Source organism: Salminus brasiliensis, chromosome 10, assembly GCF_030463535.1.
Source record: "Salminus brasiliensis chromosome 10, fSalBra1.hap2, whole genome shotgun sequence".
Classification (NCBI taxonomy): Eukaryota; Metazoa; Chordata; class Actinopteri; order Characiformes; family Bryconidae; genus Salminus; species Salminus brasiliensis.
The window spans coordinates 11,031,979-11,050,032 of NC_132887.1; the positions used below are offsets into that span (position 1 = coordinate 11,031,979).

General features: G+C 39.9%; 1 protein-coding gene across 7 annotated transcripts in view; it reads left to right on the top strand.

The window, feature by feature from the left end:
• The window catches only part of LOC140564093 (protein unc-79 homolog), a 53,583-nt gene that overhangs the window by 19,237 nt on the left and 16,292 nt on the right, over positions 1-18,054 (top strand). For 6 of the 7 annotated variants that reach the window (XM_072689193.1, XM_072689194.1, XM_072689198.1 and 3 more), the window contains exons 14-31: positions 145-375; positions 462-652; positions 1,997-2,120; positions 3,888-4,028; positions 5,014-5,229; positions 5,768-5,995; positions 6,234-6,381; positions 7,572-7,651; positions 7,741-7,889; positions 8,528-8,685; positions 10,020-10,201; positions 10,576-10,777; positions 11,136-11,315; positions 13,091-13,159; positions 14,025-14,326; positions 15,810-15,992; positions 16,265-16,430; positions 16,545-16,694. In XM_072689193.1, coding sequence (XP_072545294.1) covers positions 145-375; positions 462-652; positions 1,997-2,120; positions 3,888-4,028; positions 5,014-5,229; positions 5,768-5,995; positions 6,234-6,381; positions 7,572-7,651; positions 7,741-7,889; positions 8,528-8,685; positions 10,020-10,201; positions 10,576-10,777; positions 11,136-11,315; positions 13,091-13,159; positions 14,025-14,326; positions 15,810-15,992; positions 16,265-16,430; positions 16,545-16,694 — 3,100 coding nt within the window. The remainder of the gene's footprint in view (positions 1-144; positions 376-461; positions 653-1,996; positions 2,121-3,887; positions 4,029-5,013; positions 5,230-5,767; positions 5,996-6,233; positions 6,382-7,571; positions 7,652-7,740; positions 7,890-8,527; positions 8,686-10,019; positions 10,202-10,575; positions 10,778-11,135; positions 11,316-13,090; positions 13,160-14,024; positions 14,327-15,809; positions 15,993-16,264; positions 16,431-16,544; positions 16,695-18,054) is intronic. The other variant, XM_072689195.1, reaches the window with a different exon arrangement.

Genomic DNA, 18,054 nt, shown 5'->3' on the forward strand with positions numbered 1-18,054 from the left:
GTTTAGAAGCCCAATTCTGTACCATACTGATACAGCTTACTGTTCTACCACAACTGTACTAACTAAGAAGCTAATCCCATTAACTTCCATTTCCAAAACACCCCCCCCCCTCCCCATCTATTCACTTCCCCTACACTGCCCCAGGTGAGCTTGTGTACTCCCAGTGAAAACACGCCCACAGAGAGCCTGGCTCGACTAGTCAGCATGGTCTTCCAGTGGTTCCACTCCACCGCCTACATGATGGACGATGAGGTGGGCAGTCTGGTGGAGAAGCTTAAGCCTCAGTTTGTGACAAAGTGGCTCAAGACGGTGTGTGATGTGCGCTTTGATGTCATGGTCATGTGCCTGTTGCCCAAGCCAGTGGAGTTTGCCAGGGTAAGAAGAGTTAATGATGTTGTGAGACTTAATAGCTTCTGTTGAATTGGGCTTCTCTGAGTCTTGGTATTTGTATGTGTGTCTAGGTGGGTGGTTATTGGGATAAATCCTGCAGTACAGTTTCCCAGCTGAAGGAGGGACTGAACCGTATCCTGTGTTTGATTCCCTACAACGTCATCAGCCAGCCACTGTGGGAGTGCTTTATGCCAGAATGGCTGGAGGCAATCCGCACTGAAGTACCAGACAACCAGCTGAAGGAGTTTCGAGAAGTGCTTAGGTACAGAGGATTCTGCTGAGTATAGTGATATATTTTGATTATTCATTTATGTCTGAATTAGGGGTGGGAGATGTGGCTTCACAAAATATAATGTTTAAAACTATTTATCTTTTCAGTGAGTGCCTGAATGGGTTATCAGTAAAATTGTGATGCTGGTCAGGGTTATGGTTAAAGCACAGGTTTGGTTGCTGACTTCTTTGTGATCTCCAGCCACTGTATGGATTTGTTTAGTTCCACCAGCAGCCCACCTGATTTACTCTAATAAATGATCAGTATATCCACTGATCAGCCATAACATCAACACCACTGACAGCAGAAGTGAGAAACATTGATTATCCTTCATCTGCAGTGGCATCTACATCTATCAAGGGAATGGATATACTAGGCAGCAAGTGAGCAGTCAGTTCTTGAAGGTGATGTGTTAAAAGCAGGAAAAATGGTTAAATATAAGGATGTGAGACACTTTGACAAGAACAAAGTTCTAATATCTAAACGACTGGATCAGAACATCTCCAAAACATCAATTAAGATTATCTAAGCACCAGCAAAACAAGAGTATGAGGTACATATAAAATGTAATTTGTTTAGATAAATCCGTCACTACAATTCATCTAATTTTGTTATGGCATAATGGGCTGATGATGGTGTAATGGACCAATGTACAATAAGCTACTTTTTAGTCTTTAACATATTACTATAGATATTTGTTTTGTGTTCTAGGTAGCCATGATATACACATAACAGTTTACTGTCATGTAATTTATAATGATAACAATAATACCTCATATTTATACAGTTACACTCACTTACTTTGTAAATTGTTCAATGACCATGCACACATGGCCCAGCACTCACATTTCCTGTGTGCTTTTGTTCAGGAAGTACAGTTATCTCTGAGGTCAACCATGGTTAAGATTCAGGTGTTTAGAGGCATGGCTTTAAGAATCCCCAGTGGTGCTCAGCACCCTCTAGCCCAGCCTCATTCATCTTTATTACCATGGCAACGCATGAACCAGCTAGGTGCCGTGACCCCCAGTCCAAACAAGGTCAAACGTGGAATCCCCTCTGGCTCCACTGAATTTATTTCTGTACTGAGCAGCCCTGTAGAGGTCACTCTTAATGAGAAGACAGCAGTTAGCATCCAATGGCCCTTTAGCTACGTCTCCTGCCCTCCTTTGTCTCTCTGTTATGTTGTCCAGCTCCACTATGCGTTCCTTCCATTTTAATTAAGTCTCTAGGTTTGACCTGATAAGAACAAAGTGCTTCGCTTGCTGCTTTTGCCTAGTAGTTGTGCTCAGCTCGTCTCGTTCTCTCTTACCCCTTTCTCTCTTTTTCTCCCTACAGCAAAATGTTTGATATAGAGCTGTGCCCACTGCCCTTCTCCATGGAGGAGATGTTTGGTTTCATAAGCTGTAGATTCACAGGATACCCTGCATCTGTACAGGAGCAAGCCTTACTGTGGCTACATGTGAGTGTATCGGAGTGGAATTCTATTATCATACTGCAACATGTTTCTGTGTATTTTGCTTAGTGTTAATCAGAAATAAATGATACAGGCTGAGCTTAAAAACATGCTTAGTTGTAATAACCCCATAGAGCTACTCTAAATAAACAGTACTGCAGTAAGATTGACTGTTTAAATAGCTTAACACAACAGCCAAAATGAGCACCCCCCCCACACACACATTCCTACACACATGCACATACAGGTTATTTCACACCAGCTTACCTTGGGCCAGGTCACATTTTGAGTTACCATGGAAAAATAATAAAAAGGGCCCCATCCTACATTTTCTTCTTCTTTTTTTTAGTTTTCCTGAGGTATATTTATGATATTTGTTTTGGTTTATGTACCAAAAATGCACCATGATTATTTGTTTCACCTCAATTTTCCACTCTCTCTTTGTCCACTAAAACAAAGCAGTTTTGTTACTGTACGTTTAAGACATATATGATATATGTTAATGACAATTGCTGTGATTGGCTGCTCTGTCTTGTACTTTATTCAAGAAGCAATCTGGGTTGACACACTCCTTCTAACTTCAGCTTGAATGGGTGGAGCTAAACAGCTTAAGATTGTTAAAGCAATGTGTTTATTATCACTGTCACGCAAAAACCTTTTATATTTTACTTTTTTAACATTTGTGATGTAATTTAATTATGACAGATGGTTTTTATTGGGTTAAATTGACCAATAGACCAATTTTGTTTTGGACCAATAGAAATGCTCCAAAATACCTTGAAACAGAATCTTTTATATTGACCTCAATTGAAAGTCAAGAAGGTTTTTTTTTTTCTCCTGTTAAGTTGCAATAAAGCTGATATGAGGTTTTGCACACACACACACACACACACACACATACACACACACACACACACACACACATATATATATATATATATATATATATATATATATATATATATATATGTGTGTGTGTGTGTGTGTGTGTGTGTGTGTGTGTGTGTGTGTGTGTATTACACAACAATATGTTACCCTGACATCACAGAAACTCAAAGTAGTTCAACGTAGGAATTCAGAGTAGGCTGTTTCTGAAGTTAATTCATACTAATTCAAGTATGCGTAATAAACTGGAGAATGAACTGTGCCCTTTGAAAAATGTTAAACTTGTCCAAATGTTCATTTGCATAATCTATCCTGGCAAAGCATAACAGCATATGATGTCTGCCATAACAAAAATCTTAAAATATGCAAAGAAATCCAGAAGTGCACATTACCATGAAACCACACCCTATTCATGATTTTCTCTTTCAATCAACTTCACATGCTCTGGTTATGCATAGCAAAATGTAGCATGTGTCTATTTTGGGAGGATTAGGGAGAGAAAATATAAAGGCACAGGCCATGCTGAGTATGGATCTGGGTCAGTGGTATCGTGAGACAAACACTGTGAGCTGTAGCTCCCAGATAGGAGTTGAGCCTTTTGATGTCACATTTAAGCCATAAACTCCTTCCACTGAAATGATTTTACCCTGTTAATGTAGTTAGCTGGGAGATTCTTCTTGTGGTCCATGATTAACACTGACATTTCTGATCGGTTATGGCCGACGACCAAAAATCAGTGACCATGTCAGTTGGAAGGAGTGTCTTTACTTTTGCACGGACAAAACATCTTCACAATGCAAGATTTAGTGAAACTAAAAACTCTTTTTCTGTGTAATATTACAACAATCTAATTATAATAGCATAATAGAAATGGGTCTCTGTTTACAGGTGCTCTCACAGCTGGACATTGTAGTGCCTCTACAGTTGCTGATTGGCATGTTCTCAGATGGCGTGAACTCTTTGAAAGAGCTGGCCAATCAGAGAAAGGCTCGAGCTGCAGACCTGACGAGAAACGCAGGGGCCAGAAGGGTACGACACACATTCATCAACTGAAATGTGCTCACTGTAATTTAAATAATACTTAGGCAAGGCTGTAAAAAGAGCAAGTGGAGACTGAAGTGAGTCTCCTCAATTACTCGGTGCAATACTGAAGGGAGTCTGGTTGTCATGGCAACAAGCTGAAGACTAAATATAGTCTTGTTAAATGGCTTGATTATTGGCAAGCAAGATAAAGTAATCTATCCAAGCACAGCTGGACGAGTGAATGGAAAAGGACATAGTGTTCCCAAAGCTCAACGGCTCACATTTCTATTACACTAAACACTGCATAAACACATAACGTCCATGGTAAGGTTGTGATGAAGCTGGAACGAACTTTCCCAATGACACATATGCACTAGTAACACCCAACCAACTACATGGGATACCACAGCAACCACTTTGCAATACTGGGGCAACAAACAAAGAAACCACCTGGGATACTATAGCAACTTCCTACCAACCACTAAGCAACATCATGGCAACCACCTGAAATACTTCAGCAACCACCTTGCAACACTATAGAACTCCTCTAGTGTCCAATTAGCAACACCTTAGCAGCCACCTAGAATATCATAGCAACCACCTAGAACCCATTTAGCAACACCATAGCAGCCACCTAGCAACCATTTAGCAACTGCCTAGCAACCACCAGGAATAACATATTAACTGCCTAGGAACATGATAGCGACCACCTAGCAGCACCATAGCAACTACATGTGCTACCATATCAAGCGCCTAGCCACACCATAGCAACCACTTAGTAACGCTGTAGCACTATACCAGCTAACAACACCATATAAGATACTTGGATTACCATAGAAACCATGTAACAACAGCCTGCCAACTGCCTGGAATTGGGAACCACTTTAGCTCTGCAACCATTTTACATTTCCTTCAGCCTTGTAATTGACTGTATGATCATCATGTTTATTGTACAGAAAAGTATTTTGTAGTCATGTGTCTTTATTTGCAGGTGAGTGTAGTGTCAGACCCTGGCAGAAGGGGGCAGCACAACACTCTGAGTCCATTTCCCAGTCCATTTCGAAGCCCCTTCCGCAGCCCCCTGCGCTGTAGCCCCTTTAAAAACCTGGGGCATGCCACTGGCAACTGTGCTCTGGACCTAGACTGTGATGATGACGACATGAATCTGGGCTGCTTCATCCTCATGTTTGACCTCGTCCTTAAACAGGTGACTAGCTCACAGGGATGTCATGAAAAGAAAAGCTTCGGTTCTGACATCTGATTGGCTAAACCCTGATCAAAGTAAATCTCAGCTCTGCTAATTCAGTTTATTATGAAATCAGTGGTGTTATTCTGCTTTTGTAACTGTCTCCACCCTCTTATAGATTTTGGAACATTGCTGTGAGTATAAGATTGCACTCAGTGACAAAAGTATTAGTATGATCAGGATGTTGGATGATCTCCTCATCCCCAACTGCCCAACTCATCCAAAAAGTATTTGATGGAGCACCATTCTTTCAGAGAACTCAAGTCCACTGGGGGGCTTTATACCCCTCTAGGTATTAGACATGATGCCAATAGGTTAATGTTTATCTGCTCCAGTACTTTTCTACAGGGACTAGACAAGCAGTTTGTGTGCATTTGCACATCTGTGTCAGCAATAAAGTAGAGGTGGAGGTGTCCACAAACATTTGAGCATATATGATAATTATTGGAAATGTTGTAAAGACAAGATCTCTGATGTTTTTCTGCAACTGTGTATGAAGATGGAGCTGCAGGATGATGGAATGATGCTAGGTCTGGAGGGCAGTCTAGGCAGGGACATTGTGGGCATCATTAACAGCGTGTTCCAGGCCCCCTGGGGCGGCTCACACACCTGCCAAAAGGATGAGAAGGCTCTGGAGTGCAGCCTGTGCCAGTCCAGCATCCTCTGCTACCAGCTGGGCTGTGAGCTCCTCCAGAGACTCACCCCCACTGATGAGATACGCCTAGTGGTGAGACATGCACGTGTTTGTTTTTGTACTTTGTGAGGACATGGCATCATACATATGTCAAGACATGTTGGTCCTGACCAGTTTTTCCTTTGCTGTCAGGACAATCAATCAGGATGTTTTTTTTCCTGAAAATGTTTTAAAATAACACGTACAAATGAAAAAAACAAAAAACAAATCTAATGATGGGCACTAATGTTCTGTGTGCGCTGTTCCACTAATTTTGTGCGATTTCTAACAGGAGCCTGCAGACAGTCTTGAGGAGAGTCTGGTCTTCCCCAGATCAGAGCACTGTCTGCAAACAGAGGATGTTACGGAGGAGAGGGACAACGCATCTGGTGCTAATTCAGACAACCCAGGCAACCAGAGTCACTCCCCTGACAATCCACGTATGTATCCATGACAACTATCTGCATGTATTAGGTAACATGGAGTGTTACGGTCATTTCCGTTCATCATAGTGTCCAGGTGCCATACTGACACTTTAGGCCACAAGTAAGCAGCACTAACTTACTAAGAGTTAGAATAAGAGGTTTATTGTACTTTTAATTATACACTGTATGTCCAAATGTTTGTGGACACTTGTTCAAATTGCATTGCAAATGCATTCAGCCACTTTAAGCTGCACTCATTGCTGGCACAGATGTTCAAATGCACACACAACTCGTCTAGCCCCTGTAGAGACGTATCAATAGAATAGTAGATAAACATGAACCTATTGGCACCATGCCTAAGGCCAGGTGTTGACCAGAGGGGTATAAAGCCCCCCAACATTGAGCTGTGGAGCAGTGGAACTATGTTCTCTTGAATGATGGTGCTCCATCCAATACTTTTGAGATAAGTAGGGAATGAGTTGGGGTAGGGTGGTAATTATCCAACATCCTGACCTAATTAATACTCTTTTTGCTCAGTGCAATTAAATCCTCACAACAATGTTTTTCGAAAATCTAGGATAACATGGAGACAGTTACTCCAACAAAAACAGGATAAACCATTTTCAATACCCTTGATTTCAGAAGAAACTATGAATGAGGAGGTGTCCCAATACTTTTGTCCATTAAGTATACACCTAATTCACATGTTCAGATGCTCCTGGAGGCTTAAAAAATGGTATCTAGAATGTATATTTTCCTGAGATTGGGAGTTATGTGAACAGAGTAAAAACTTTTGTCACTGTTGGAACAAAAGGGATATATGCTGAAAGGGATATATGTGATTTTGAACAAATTATTTTGGTCCATTTGTTATATAATGTAGAACTGTGCTTCTCAATCTGGACATTAGGGCCCAATAAAAGATCCATATTTTTTGGGAATCCATTATCAAGCTAAATGTGGACCATCTAAAGGCCATGAGAAGCAGTTTGAGAAGCACTGCTTTAGAGCTTAAATACATTCCAGCAGGAATGAAGAAAACATCTCTAGATGAACCATAGCATAAATATAGCGTGCCATGTTGCCTTTAAATGGATTTAACAGTAAATATAAAAAAAGACTGCATGTTACAGATGCATACTACACGCACAGAAGCTTTGGAAATGCTCACTTTGGAAAATCTTATTTAAGTTTCTCTTCCACAGCTTTAAAGAATAACTCTGATAGGAAGTTCTCCTACCAGCAGCTCCCTGTTTCTCTCAGACTTATTTACACCATACTACAGGTAAACATTACAATCCATTCTGCTCTCTGTGCTGTGCTTCTGTCTGTCTGTGTCTGAAATCACCTGGATGCTGCTTTTTATTTCTGCAGGAGATGGCTAAGTTTGAGGAGCCAGACATCCTCTTCAATATGCTGAACTGTCTGAAGATCCTGTGTCTGCATGGGGAGTGTCTCTATCATGCCCGCAAAGACCACCCTCAGTTCTTGGCCTACATCCAGGAGAAGATGCTTATTCCCTGGTAAGAACTGCATTCTGACTAATTAGTATTTTTGCTGGTGTTTAGTTAGAATTACAGTCATTGTTATAACTGTCCTTTTATGTAGCAATAAATTATACTCCTACAGCAATCAGCCATATTATTAACCCCACTAACAGATGAAGTGAGAAACACTGATTAACCTAGATGACTGGGTCAGAGCATTTTCAAAACATCAGTCAGGTCTTTTGGGGTGTTCTCAGTATGCAGTGGATAGTACCTACCAAAAATGGCTCAAGAAGGAGCCACCTGTGAACCGGCAACAGGGTCACAGGCATCTAAGGCTCAATCCTTAAGGGCCCCACCTCACAACTTACAGGATCTGCTGCTAACGTCTTGGTGCCAGATACCACAAGAGACCTTCAGCAGCCTTGTGAAGTCCTGAGATTCTCAAATCTGTTATGGCTGCACAAGGGGACTTTACTTAGAATTAGGCAGGTGGTGTTAATGTTATGGCTGATCTGTGTTTGTCTGTGTGTTGATAGGAAAAACTAGATAAACCGACTCTTCACTTGTAGGCTCTGATATAAGTAAGGCAGGTTGTTTGTGATCAGGAATAAAAAAGAGCTCCAGTGATTATGTGTGCGCATATGTGATGTAATGTCTGCTCTGGTGGCCAGCCTGTGGTCCATGCTGAAGTCTGAGTTCTGCCAGCTGGCCTCCCTGGCAGTGCCTCAGCTGCTCCATGCTCTCTCGCTGTCCCATGGCGCGGACATATTTTGGATGCTGGTGGAGAGCAGTTTCAACAGCAAGGACTGGAAGATCCGCTTTGAAGCAGGTCAGATCTATTTGCAAGGACCCTGTTGTACGAAGCCATTCGTATTCATTTGTTTTGTGGCATGAATGAATTCTGAATGTGTTGCTTGTATTCAAATAAATGGCCAATCATGCAGCGGAGCTGTAATTTGCTCCGCCCTGTTTGCACGCTCCCTTTCAGAGAGTGTGTGTGTGTGAGTGAGAGAGAGAGAGAGTGTGTGTGTACGTGTGTATGTGTGTGTGTGCGGGTGCATGCTCGTGTGCTCTGTTGGTTGCCATGGTTACCAGTCTGGCTCCTACAGCGTTGAGAAATTGTGGGATTAAAGCAGCCTCTTATGATGATTGGCAGAGGGAAGCGCTGACCTTGTAGGGGAGTCGAGAGGGCGTCCCACTCATAAATAAAATCGCTGTAAAGCAAGAGAGGACTTTACGTTGTGACGGTACATCAGTAATGCAGATTGTCCATGTGTGGGTCCAACCTTGGAGCCAATCAGAAACCTGATGATACCATCAATGGATGGAAATGATGGTCCCACTTTATATTAAATGTCTCCAATAATAACTGTGTTGTTACACATTGATAATCCAGGCAACAACAGTGTAACTAGTGGTGGTGTAAGCGCTGTAACAGATGGAGTGAATACAAGTGTACCTCTATAGCTGTAACAGCTGTGGAGATGCACTTGTGTAATAACGTGAGTGAAAACTAAAGTTGATACACACATGTAATCTCACAGGCTGTACTTCTGTAATTCATATATAGCTGTATATACAGCAGCTGTAGTCACATTATTACATTATTGCAAATATGTTATTAGACACTTAATGCAAAATTGGGCCACAATTCAATTTAGAATGATTTCTAGATGGGATGATTTGTGGTTTGAGCAACTGACTTGTTTTTTCAAGTATGATTTGAAACACATTATTATGAATATTGCAGAAGCGATTCAAAAACAATCAATTACATTATTTATTTGTTTTGCATATTTTTTTCACATTTATTGTACATTGAAATAGCTGTTCCTTGGACATCACAGCCATCTACAGGTATAAATCAGACATAAGGCTATTAGGTAGAAGTGAGTGAGAAGTGAGAAGAGACTAGTGACTGTCCCTTTCACAAAGCCAGTAGTACTGTTCATACAGTGCCATCTACTGATGCATCATGTTACAAACTCTCATTTACTGATTTAATTACTGTCTTTTTCCCAATAGCTTGAGCTCTATTATTTCTCTGTATATATGGTGTAATGATGCTGCCATGTTTGGACTTGTTAATGCTGACTTGTTAATTGGCCTTGAAAAGACCTTTTCCTGATTCAGTAACTGAAGCAGAAGTGAATGTCTCTACAGTGGAGCGGGTCGCAGTGCTGTGTCGCTTTCTAGACATCGGCTCAGTCACTAAGAGCCACCTGCTGAAGTATTCGCTGGCGCATTGCTTCTGCTGCTTTCTGTCCAGTATTGAGGACGTCAACCCTGCTGTGGCTACCAGAGCTAGGCTACTGCTGGATACCATTAAACGTCCCTCGCTACAGGTGCTCATACAGATATTATAATAAATGATAATGTTACTTTAATAGGAATAATAAATAAGATTTAATGAATAGATTTATAGAATTACTCGCACACAGTTAGCACTAAAAATAATTCTGAATTAAAACTGATTTGAAACATATGGCTCTCCGTTATTAATGTGCTTCCAGTGAATAGGTTCTCTTTTGGTACTGGAAAACATGAGTATGCATGTGCTACATACTCAGCAGATACAGATCAGGTTGTAAAATGAGTTGTGTTATAGATTATTCCTTTAAGAGGATCTGTACCATATGCAGGAACTGGTTTCTTGCACTCTGATGTATTTCATTGGCCTTTTTCTAACGTGGGTGAGTGTATTTGTGTGTTCCATAAGGGCCTGTGTCTGTGCATGGACTTCCAGTTTGATACTGTGGTGAGGGACCGTCCAATCATCCTGAGCAAGCTACTTCTGCTGCACTCTCTGAAGCGGGATATTCCTGCACTGAGCTGGGAATTCTTTGTGAATCGCTTTGAAACACTGTCCCTGGAGGCTCAGCTGCACCTGGATTGCAACAAGGAATTCCCTTTCCCTACTAGTAAGCACGTGTATCTCTGTGAGTGTCCATGTGTTTGATGATCACAGCTTAATCCCCTACACTCTCAGGAACATTTAACAAGTTCCAGCTTCTGTTACTTGCTGTGATAACTGCATATTACTATCATAATAGTTATGGAACAATGTCTTTACAGTAGAGAATAAATTATAAAAATGAATAAGTCTGGAGTTTCCTTTTAGGGGAAAGATAAGAGTTTTTTTAACAAATAATTTAAAATAGGATTGAACTAGGTTTGAATGATAAATCCTGGGTTCAAGGGGTTAAGTAAATTACCATCGCAAAGAAGGAAAAGCCATGTATGTCTATTGCAATTGACTTTTTTCTCCTTTATGATAAGCCATCACTGCAGTGAGGACCAATACAGCCAATCTGAGCGATGCCGCCATGTGGAAGATCAGAAGGGCTCGTTTTGCTCGAAATCGCCAGAAGAGCGTTCGTTCACTCCGAGACAGTATAAAGGGTCCATCAGAGTCTAAACGTGCCTTCTCCCTCCCTGAGTCGCTCTGCAACAAACTGCGTGAGTCCTCTCACTTCCCTGTCTCTTCCTGCTTCTTCCTGTAGCTGTATTGTCCTGTTCTGCCTCACCTTCTTGCTGTATGTCTCTCCATTCACTCCCAAGTGTCTTAAAGTATGTTAATGATTTACTAACGTCTTGTCTTGTTTGTGTGCTCCAACACCCCACTCACTGCACAAAATGCTCTGAGTTCCTGCCAAGCATTTTCAGATAAATGGTCCAAATAAGCTTTTTTTTATTCTTAAAAATATGCCAACACTGGTAAATTATCTTTACATTTGAATTACACTATATGTCCAAATGTTTGTGGACACCCCTTCTAATGAATGCATTCATTCTACTTTAAGTTGCACCCATTGCTCACACAGACAGCTTGTGCAGTCCCTGTAGAGAAGTATTGGCAGTAAAATAGGATTCTGTGGAGTAGATAAACCTGAACCTAAACCTAAACCTCTTTCCAGATGTGGATTAGAGGGGTATAAGTAGAACTGTTTAGGACTCTGGAATTATAATGCTCCATCCAATACTTTTGGGATGAGTTTGAGATGAGGTGAGGTGTCATCACCCAACATCCTGACATCACTAATGCTCTCATGTTGCTGAATCCAAATATATATAAGACTTTCCTGGACAGTAGAAACAATTACTCTAACAAAGCAGAATAAACAACTCTTTAATACCCTGGACTTTGGAAAACAGTAAATGAGCAGGTGTCACAATACGTTTGTCCATATAGTGTACGTAGTGTTTTTTGGCCACTACAGAGACTTTCCTTAATGGTTTTAGTGACACCGTAATGGTGCATTTTCTTTGGATGACAATTTTCTCCTTATAATAAAGTTGTCATCCTCAGGATAAAAAAGTACAATGCAGGATTAAAGCATTGTACTTTTCTTCACAACTGCAGCCTACAAAAATATGGAATAGGGATGTCCTGGTCAGGTTATTTTGCCCCCTGATCCGAGTCTCTAAATGCGGAGCTGATACTGATCCAGTCTTTGTATAAATAAAACAGTTACACAATTTAGATAAGATGTGCTGCAAATTAATACATAATTAAAAAGTAAAGGCACTTTATTTTAGTAACAGTATATATATATATAGATAGATAGATAGATAGATAGGTAGATAGATAGAGAGAGACAGAGAGTCAGACTATTATAACATATTAAACACACAACAAAAGTAATTTTACTCTACTCTAGTCTCTACTCTAAGTTTACGTCTCATTATATATATATATATATATATATATATATATATATATATATATATATATATATATATATATATTTAATGACTTTTATTGTGTGTTTATTATGTTATAATAGTCTCTCCTCTGAATCTAAAGGTTCAGATATTATGGTCTATTTTCATGTTCCACTGTTAAATAGTTCCACACTGCAGACTCTAACTAAACTCTTTTCTTTCTGAGCATGTCTTTACTGCTGATGGCTGGACAACAATGTCCGTTAATGGTGCTCTGAGGACACCAGGCAACGCTCTAAATGCTTTGGTTAAAAGAAAGCCTTGGATTGGGATTGAAATAGCCAATACCTGATCCTTTAAAAAATGCCTAGATCGGGACATCCCTACTAATTTCCATTTGGTAATTTTGTCAGACGATTTCTTTAAATCCTTTATTACCTTACTCTTTCAAAAAAGCAAATGTTCAAGTAATTATTGGTGGAATGGATATTGAACAGTGTGGAAACTCAGATGTGTGTCTGTGCCCACCCCTAGATTCCCTAATTGTCTTTCCATGTGTGACTTCATAGCTCTAAGGCTCACAAGACAAGAGCAGTCTGCACCCACACTCGGCGATATGCTAGAGAAGGTCCTGCCAGGTAATTAAGACCAGTTTGGAACAAAATAGTGGTCTCCATTAATATATCACATTTTCCTCCAACTTCAAAGGGATAGTTCAGCCAGAAATCATATTTACAGTTTCCCTCTTACCTATCTGTACAGTCACTGTTCATGCAAATCCTGTTTAGGTGTTTAGTCTTGTACTAGAGCTAGACAGATTTTAGACAGATTTGCATTGTTAAATCTGTAATTGTGTCCATTGATTATATATAACAGTATGTCATACAGTGTCAGAAACATATGCATAAGTTTTCTTGAGATTACTTGATAAATCAGTTAAATTTAAGGCCAACTGTATGATGATGCACAGTGTTAATTAGTGGTGTGTAAATGTGCTTGTTGTCCTTTAAAGAAGAAACTTCAACAAACATGGCTTACCTGAATGACTACCTTTAGGCTAAGGGGGTTGTGTAAACTTTGATTTTCTGGCCTAGCTTTTTTTATTAATTTTTATTATATTTTTCTTTTAAATGAATAAAAACTCACCTTTCAGGCATTCAGCTCATACATATTCATGTCTACACTGTACACTGATGTAGGTTTGTTTATGATTGATTTAGTTTTGTTTACCATATGACCATCTGTCATTTTGGAGGTGTGAAGATTCACCATGTTGATGACACATCCCACAGTCCTGAGTGGACCTTGTTTCAGACCTCTGCAGTGACCATGTTAACCACTAAGACAGAGCATTTCTTCACCATAACTCCACTGCAACCTGCAGATGATTCACTGGTCTAAGATTAGCACTCCCTAAATCAGTCTTATGACTCAGCTTACATTCTGAAGCACTGCACTGCTCTCCAATCAGGTAGTGAATATGTTAACTTCCCCTTTCTGCAGCCCACCTGCCAACCCAGAGCTCTCCCCCAGAGAATGACTCCGGCATTAAGGACCTTCTCCCAGAGGATGTAGGCATAGACCACCAGACCGTTCACCAGCTCATCATGGTGCTAATGAAGTTCATGGCGAAGGACAAGAGCAGTGCAGAGGTTGACATTGGCAGTGCCAAAGCCTTTAACACGGTGAAGAGGCACCTGTATGTGCTGCTGGGTTATGACCAGCAGATGGGCTGCTTCATGATCGCCCCGCAGAAAATGCGCTCCTCCACCTGCTTTAATGCTTTCATTGCTGGCATTGCACAGGTGAGTATGGTAACTACATAGACATCATCAACAACCTTAACACTGGCTTTAAGTTTTGAATTTGATTTCGGTCAAGTAAGACATCTCATGTATTTGTAACAGTAGCTGGTATTGATACAAGGTGACAAAGCATACATTTGGGAGCCAGTATTGTAGAACGTCACCAAGTGCTGTCTGGGTTGAGCTGTCTTCCGTGGTTCCAGTGAGTGATGATAATGATTACCCTTCATTTCTTGTTCATAAGAATGGATTTCTTGTTTTTTAGTATCTTCTGTGGTTAGCTTTATTTTCTCCACGACAGACAGAGTTAGCGGGATAGTGTTATGAGGTGGTTTAGCAATTTGATTAATTGACTGAATACTTGCTTCCAAAAGTGTTTAATGGGTGTGCTGAACTATAGGTCAGGTATGCAGTTGTCTGGGGTGTTAAGTGTGAAGTATGAGCAGATTTCAGATTGAATTCCTTTTAAAATAATTTCAATTGAAATAACGTCTTGTCAATCGCATTACTTAAATATCCTTAATTAATTGTATTAACTATAGACTGCCGTTGTTAGTCATGTTAAATGTGTCGATGTGTTTTCGATACAGATATGATGTGTATTGATTTGGGTATGAACATGTACTTTTTTATGAGTAAATGATTACTAGAAACGTGCATTTCCTGAAGAAAATGAGGAATGGTTCCACTTCCAGGTACTTGCTTAGCTGTTACCACATGGTTCCATGTGGTTTCCCTGCTAGCTGGTTGCTATGGTGTATCTAGGTGGATGCTATGGTATCCCAGGTATTTGCTACATGTCCTGAGTCTGAGTTTTTGGTCATTAGACAGTCAGGGTTATGCCGTATAAGATTGTGCTTGGTTGGGCAGATTTGTGATCTTTTAGATTTTTCACCTCTCTATCAGAGGTTTTGCAGTAATTGGGCTTTTAAAGCAGAGGTGGTGTTTAAGTTTGATCTGATGAATGATAAGTCTGAAAATGTCATTTTGGTGCAGTGTTACTCCGCATGTACCAATGGGTCGCTTCTCTTATCTGGCTTATCAATTTAATGATGGACTGCAGTATTTTTAGCAAAACGATACTGGGGGGCTTCAAGACCTCCCTAAAGTTTAGGTTTTTGTAGTGTAGTAAGTCTAATAATTTAAACCAGGTGATCATGGTTTGACTGAGATTATATATATATATATATATATATATATATATATATATATATATATATATATGGCACATTCATGTTTAATGGTGTTATGAATGATTTATTTCAATTAATAAAATCATTTCAGATGTTGTATATTTGTCTGTGTTTTTGATTGAAGTTAAAGAGGGATTTTTGTTGCTTAAGTTATTCAGTGTAGTACAAAAACATCCATCCAACTTTGTCAAAGGTCTGTTTTAGATTTTTTGGCAGAATGTGTAATAAAATAGTTCTAGAAATCTGAGCATGGCAATTACACATGTATCTTTAACGTTTGTATCTTCCAGGTGATGGACTACAACATTGGTTTGGGGAAGCAGATGCTGCCCCTTGTGGTACAAGTATTAAAGTACTGTACATGCCCTCAGCTGAGACCCAACTTCCAGGAGGCTCCACGCTGTTCGCTATGGGCTCTGAGGCCGCACATCAGGCAGATGTGGCTCAAAGCCTTACTTGTTATACTCTACAAGGTACTCATTGCTTCAGTTTTTTATTACATTGGCCTTCTTCCTGGTGATGTGTTCTTTATTATGAATCTTGATTTCATGGCTATTCTGAGTAAACCAGCAGATGTTGTGTCCTCCAAGTGGGGGGGGTAAAAAATGTGTCTCCGTGCCTAGACATATACTGTATAGTTGAGCTCCCCCAAGTGGTAGAACTAGGTCAGGCTAACCAGCAGATAAAAAGGGTTGGTCCATATATTTCTTCTTACAAGTAAACTGAGAAACATGTTCTGTTGCAGTACCCATACAGAGACATGGATATGAGTAAAGAGGTTGTGCTGCATTTGATCCACATCACCATCAACACTTTGAATGCACAATATCACAGCTGCAGACCCCACGCCTCCGCTGGACCACTCTACAGCGACAACTCCAACATCAGCCGCTACAGTGAGAAAGAGAAGGGTAAATTATAATCAACCACTTAATCTACATAACTAAGGTGAAGCATTTTGAGGTGAAGAATAAGATGCAGTGCTTGTTTGAAATGTTTGTCTGTTGCTGTGGCTTGATTTGCAGAGGAGGACAGTGTGTTTGATGAATCGGACATCCATGACACGCCAACGGGAGCAGGCAACAAAGAATCCCAGACATTTTTTGCACGACTTAAGAGGATTGGAGGCAGCAAGTCTGTCAAGTATCAGCCAGTGGAGCTCAATGCTCAAAAGAGTAAGTGTCTGCACAGTTTGCATATTGTTACCTAATTCCCAGTGAGGTGATTAAGCTGGCCTAGATGAGTCCTTCCCTGATTCTGGAATACCCCTGATTTCCATCTCTAAAACACCTAAAATATCTAGAAATCTTTTGTAATTATCTTTTAGCTAGTCATCGAGTTTAACTTCAGCTCAGCTTGGCTCAAAGCCTTGTTGTAAACATGATGCAGCAACAACAAACAGTACAGAGAGCAACAATTAAAAGCATTTGTTAGTTATTATGTCAGAAAAGGAGGATTTAAACCACTATTCTGTAAAATGTTTGTCTATTATCTACTGTTTTTTTTCACGCCTCCAAAACACCCAGTTTTGTTGTAGTTGTGCAACAACAGATGTTCTATTAAGTTAGATTATTTGGGGAAATATACATCCATCCTATTTTCACTCTTGAATTACGATCAGTTTTAAGAGATGCAGACCATCTGCAGACATTCACATTTACATACCAAACAAACAAACAAAAAACAGACAGGGAACAAGAAGAAGAAGAAAAAATATATTTCTGCATATTTATATATAAGAATAAAAAAAGTACATAAATATCTAAATAAGAACATAAAATGGTGTTAAATACCAATATCAGACAGGAGGCAACAAGTTGACATAAGACAATAAGGGAGAAAATAAACCTAGCTGGAATCTGAAGGGTCCTGGAGTTCTAGCTTGTCTGAGTGTATTAGAAAGAGTCCCCACACTTTTTAATATTTTTTTTCTTCAGGAAATACAGTACATCTTTAATCCAGTGGTGTAGGACGGAGGGTTTGTTTGTTTCCCACTGCATTGAGATTAGCCTTCTCTCTTGAGTCAAAAATGCTACCAAAATAGACTTGTATTTAGGTAAGGCAAGAGTATCAGGGACTACAAACAAGCAATAACTGAAGAGGGATCAACAGACACTTGCAGTAGGCCTGTAAAATAAGTGAGTTTACTAGTGTTTACTAGTGTTTCTTAACAGCTTCTATTTAAACTGGTGGGGCTATTCTTAGAAGTTTGTAATGAACATTTTTCAATATATGATGTTTAAAGGGTTAATTGAAAGGTAATTTCTCCTTTGAGTTGCAAACTTGGAACTGGAAACACTAAAATATACATAACAGGGGTACATTGGGATTGGGAACCAAAGAGCTTGGGACACTCAATGAAGTAATACCTTGAATGCACTCAGTTTAAATATACTATATACCTACCATTTCTGCATGAATAAAATGTGCTTCAACACTTCTTGTACATTATTTTGACAAGATGTGTTGATGTACAATATTGTAACATGTACAGACAGTTCACACATTTACATTTATGGTGTTTGGCTGATTTCT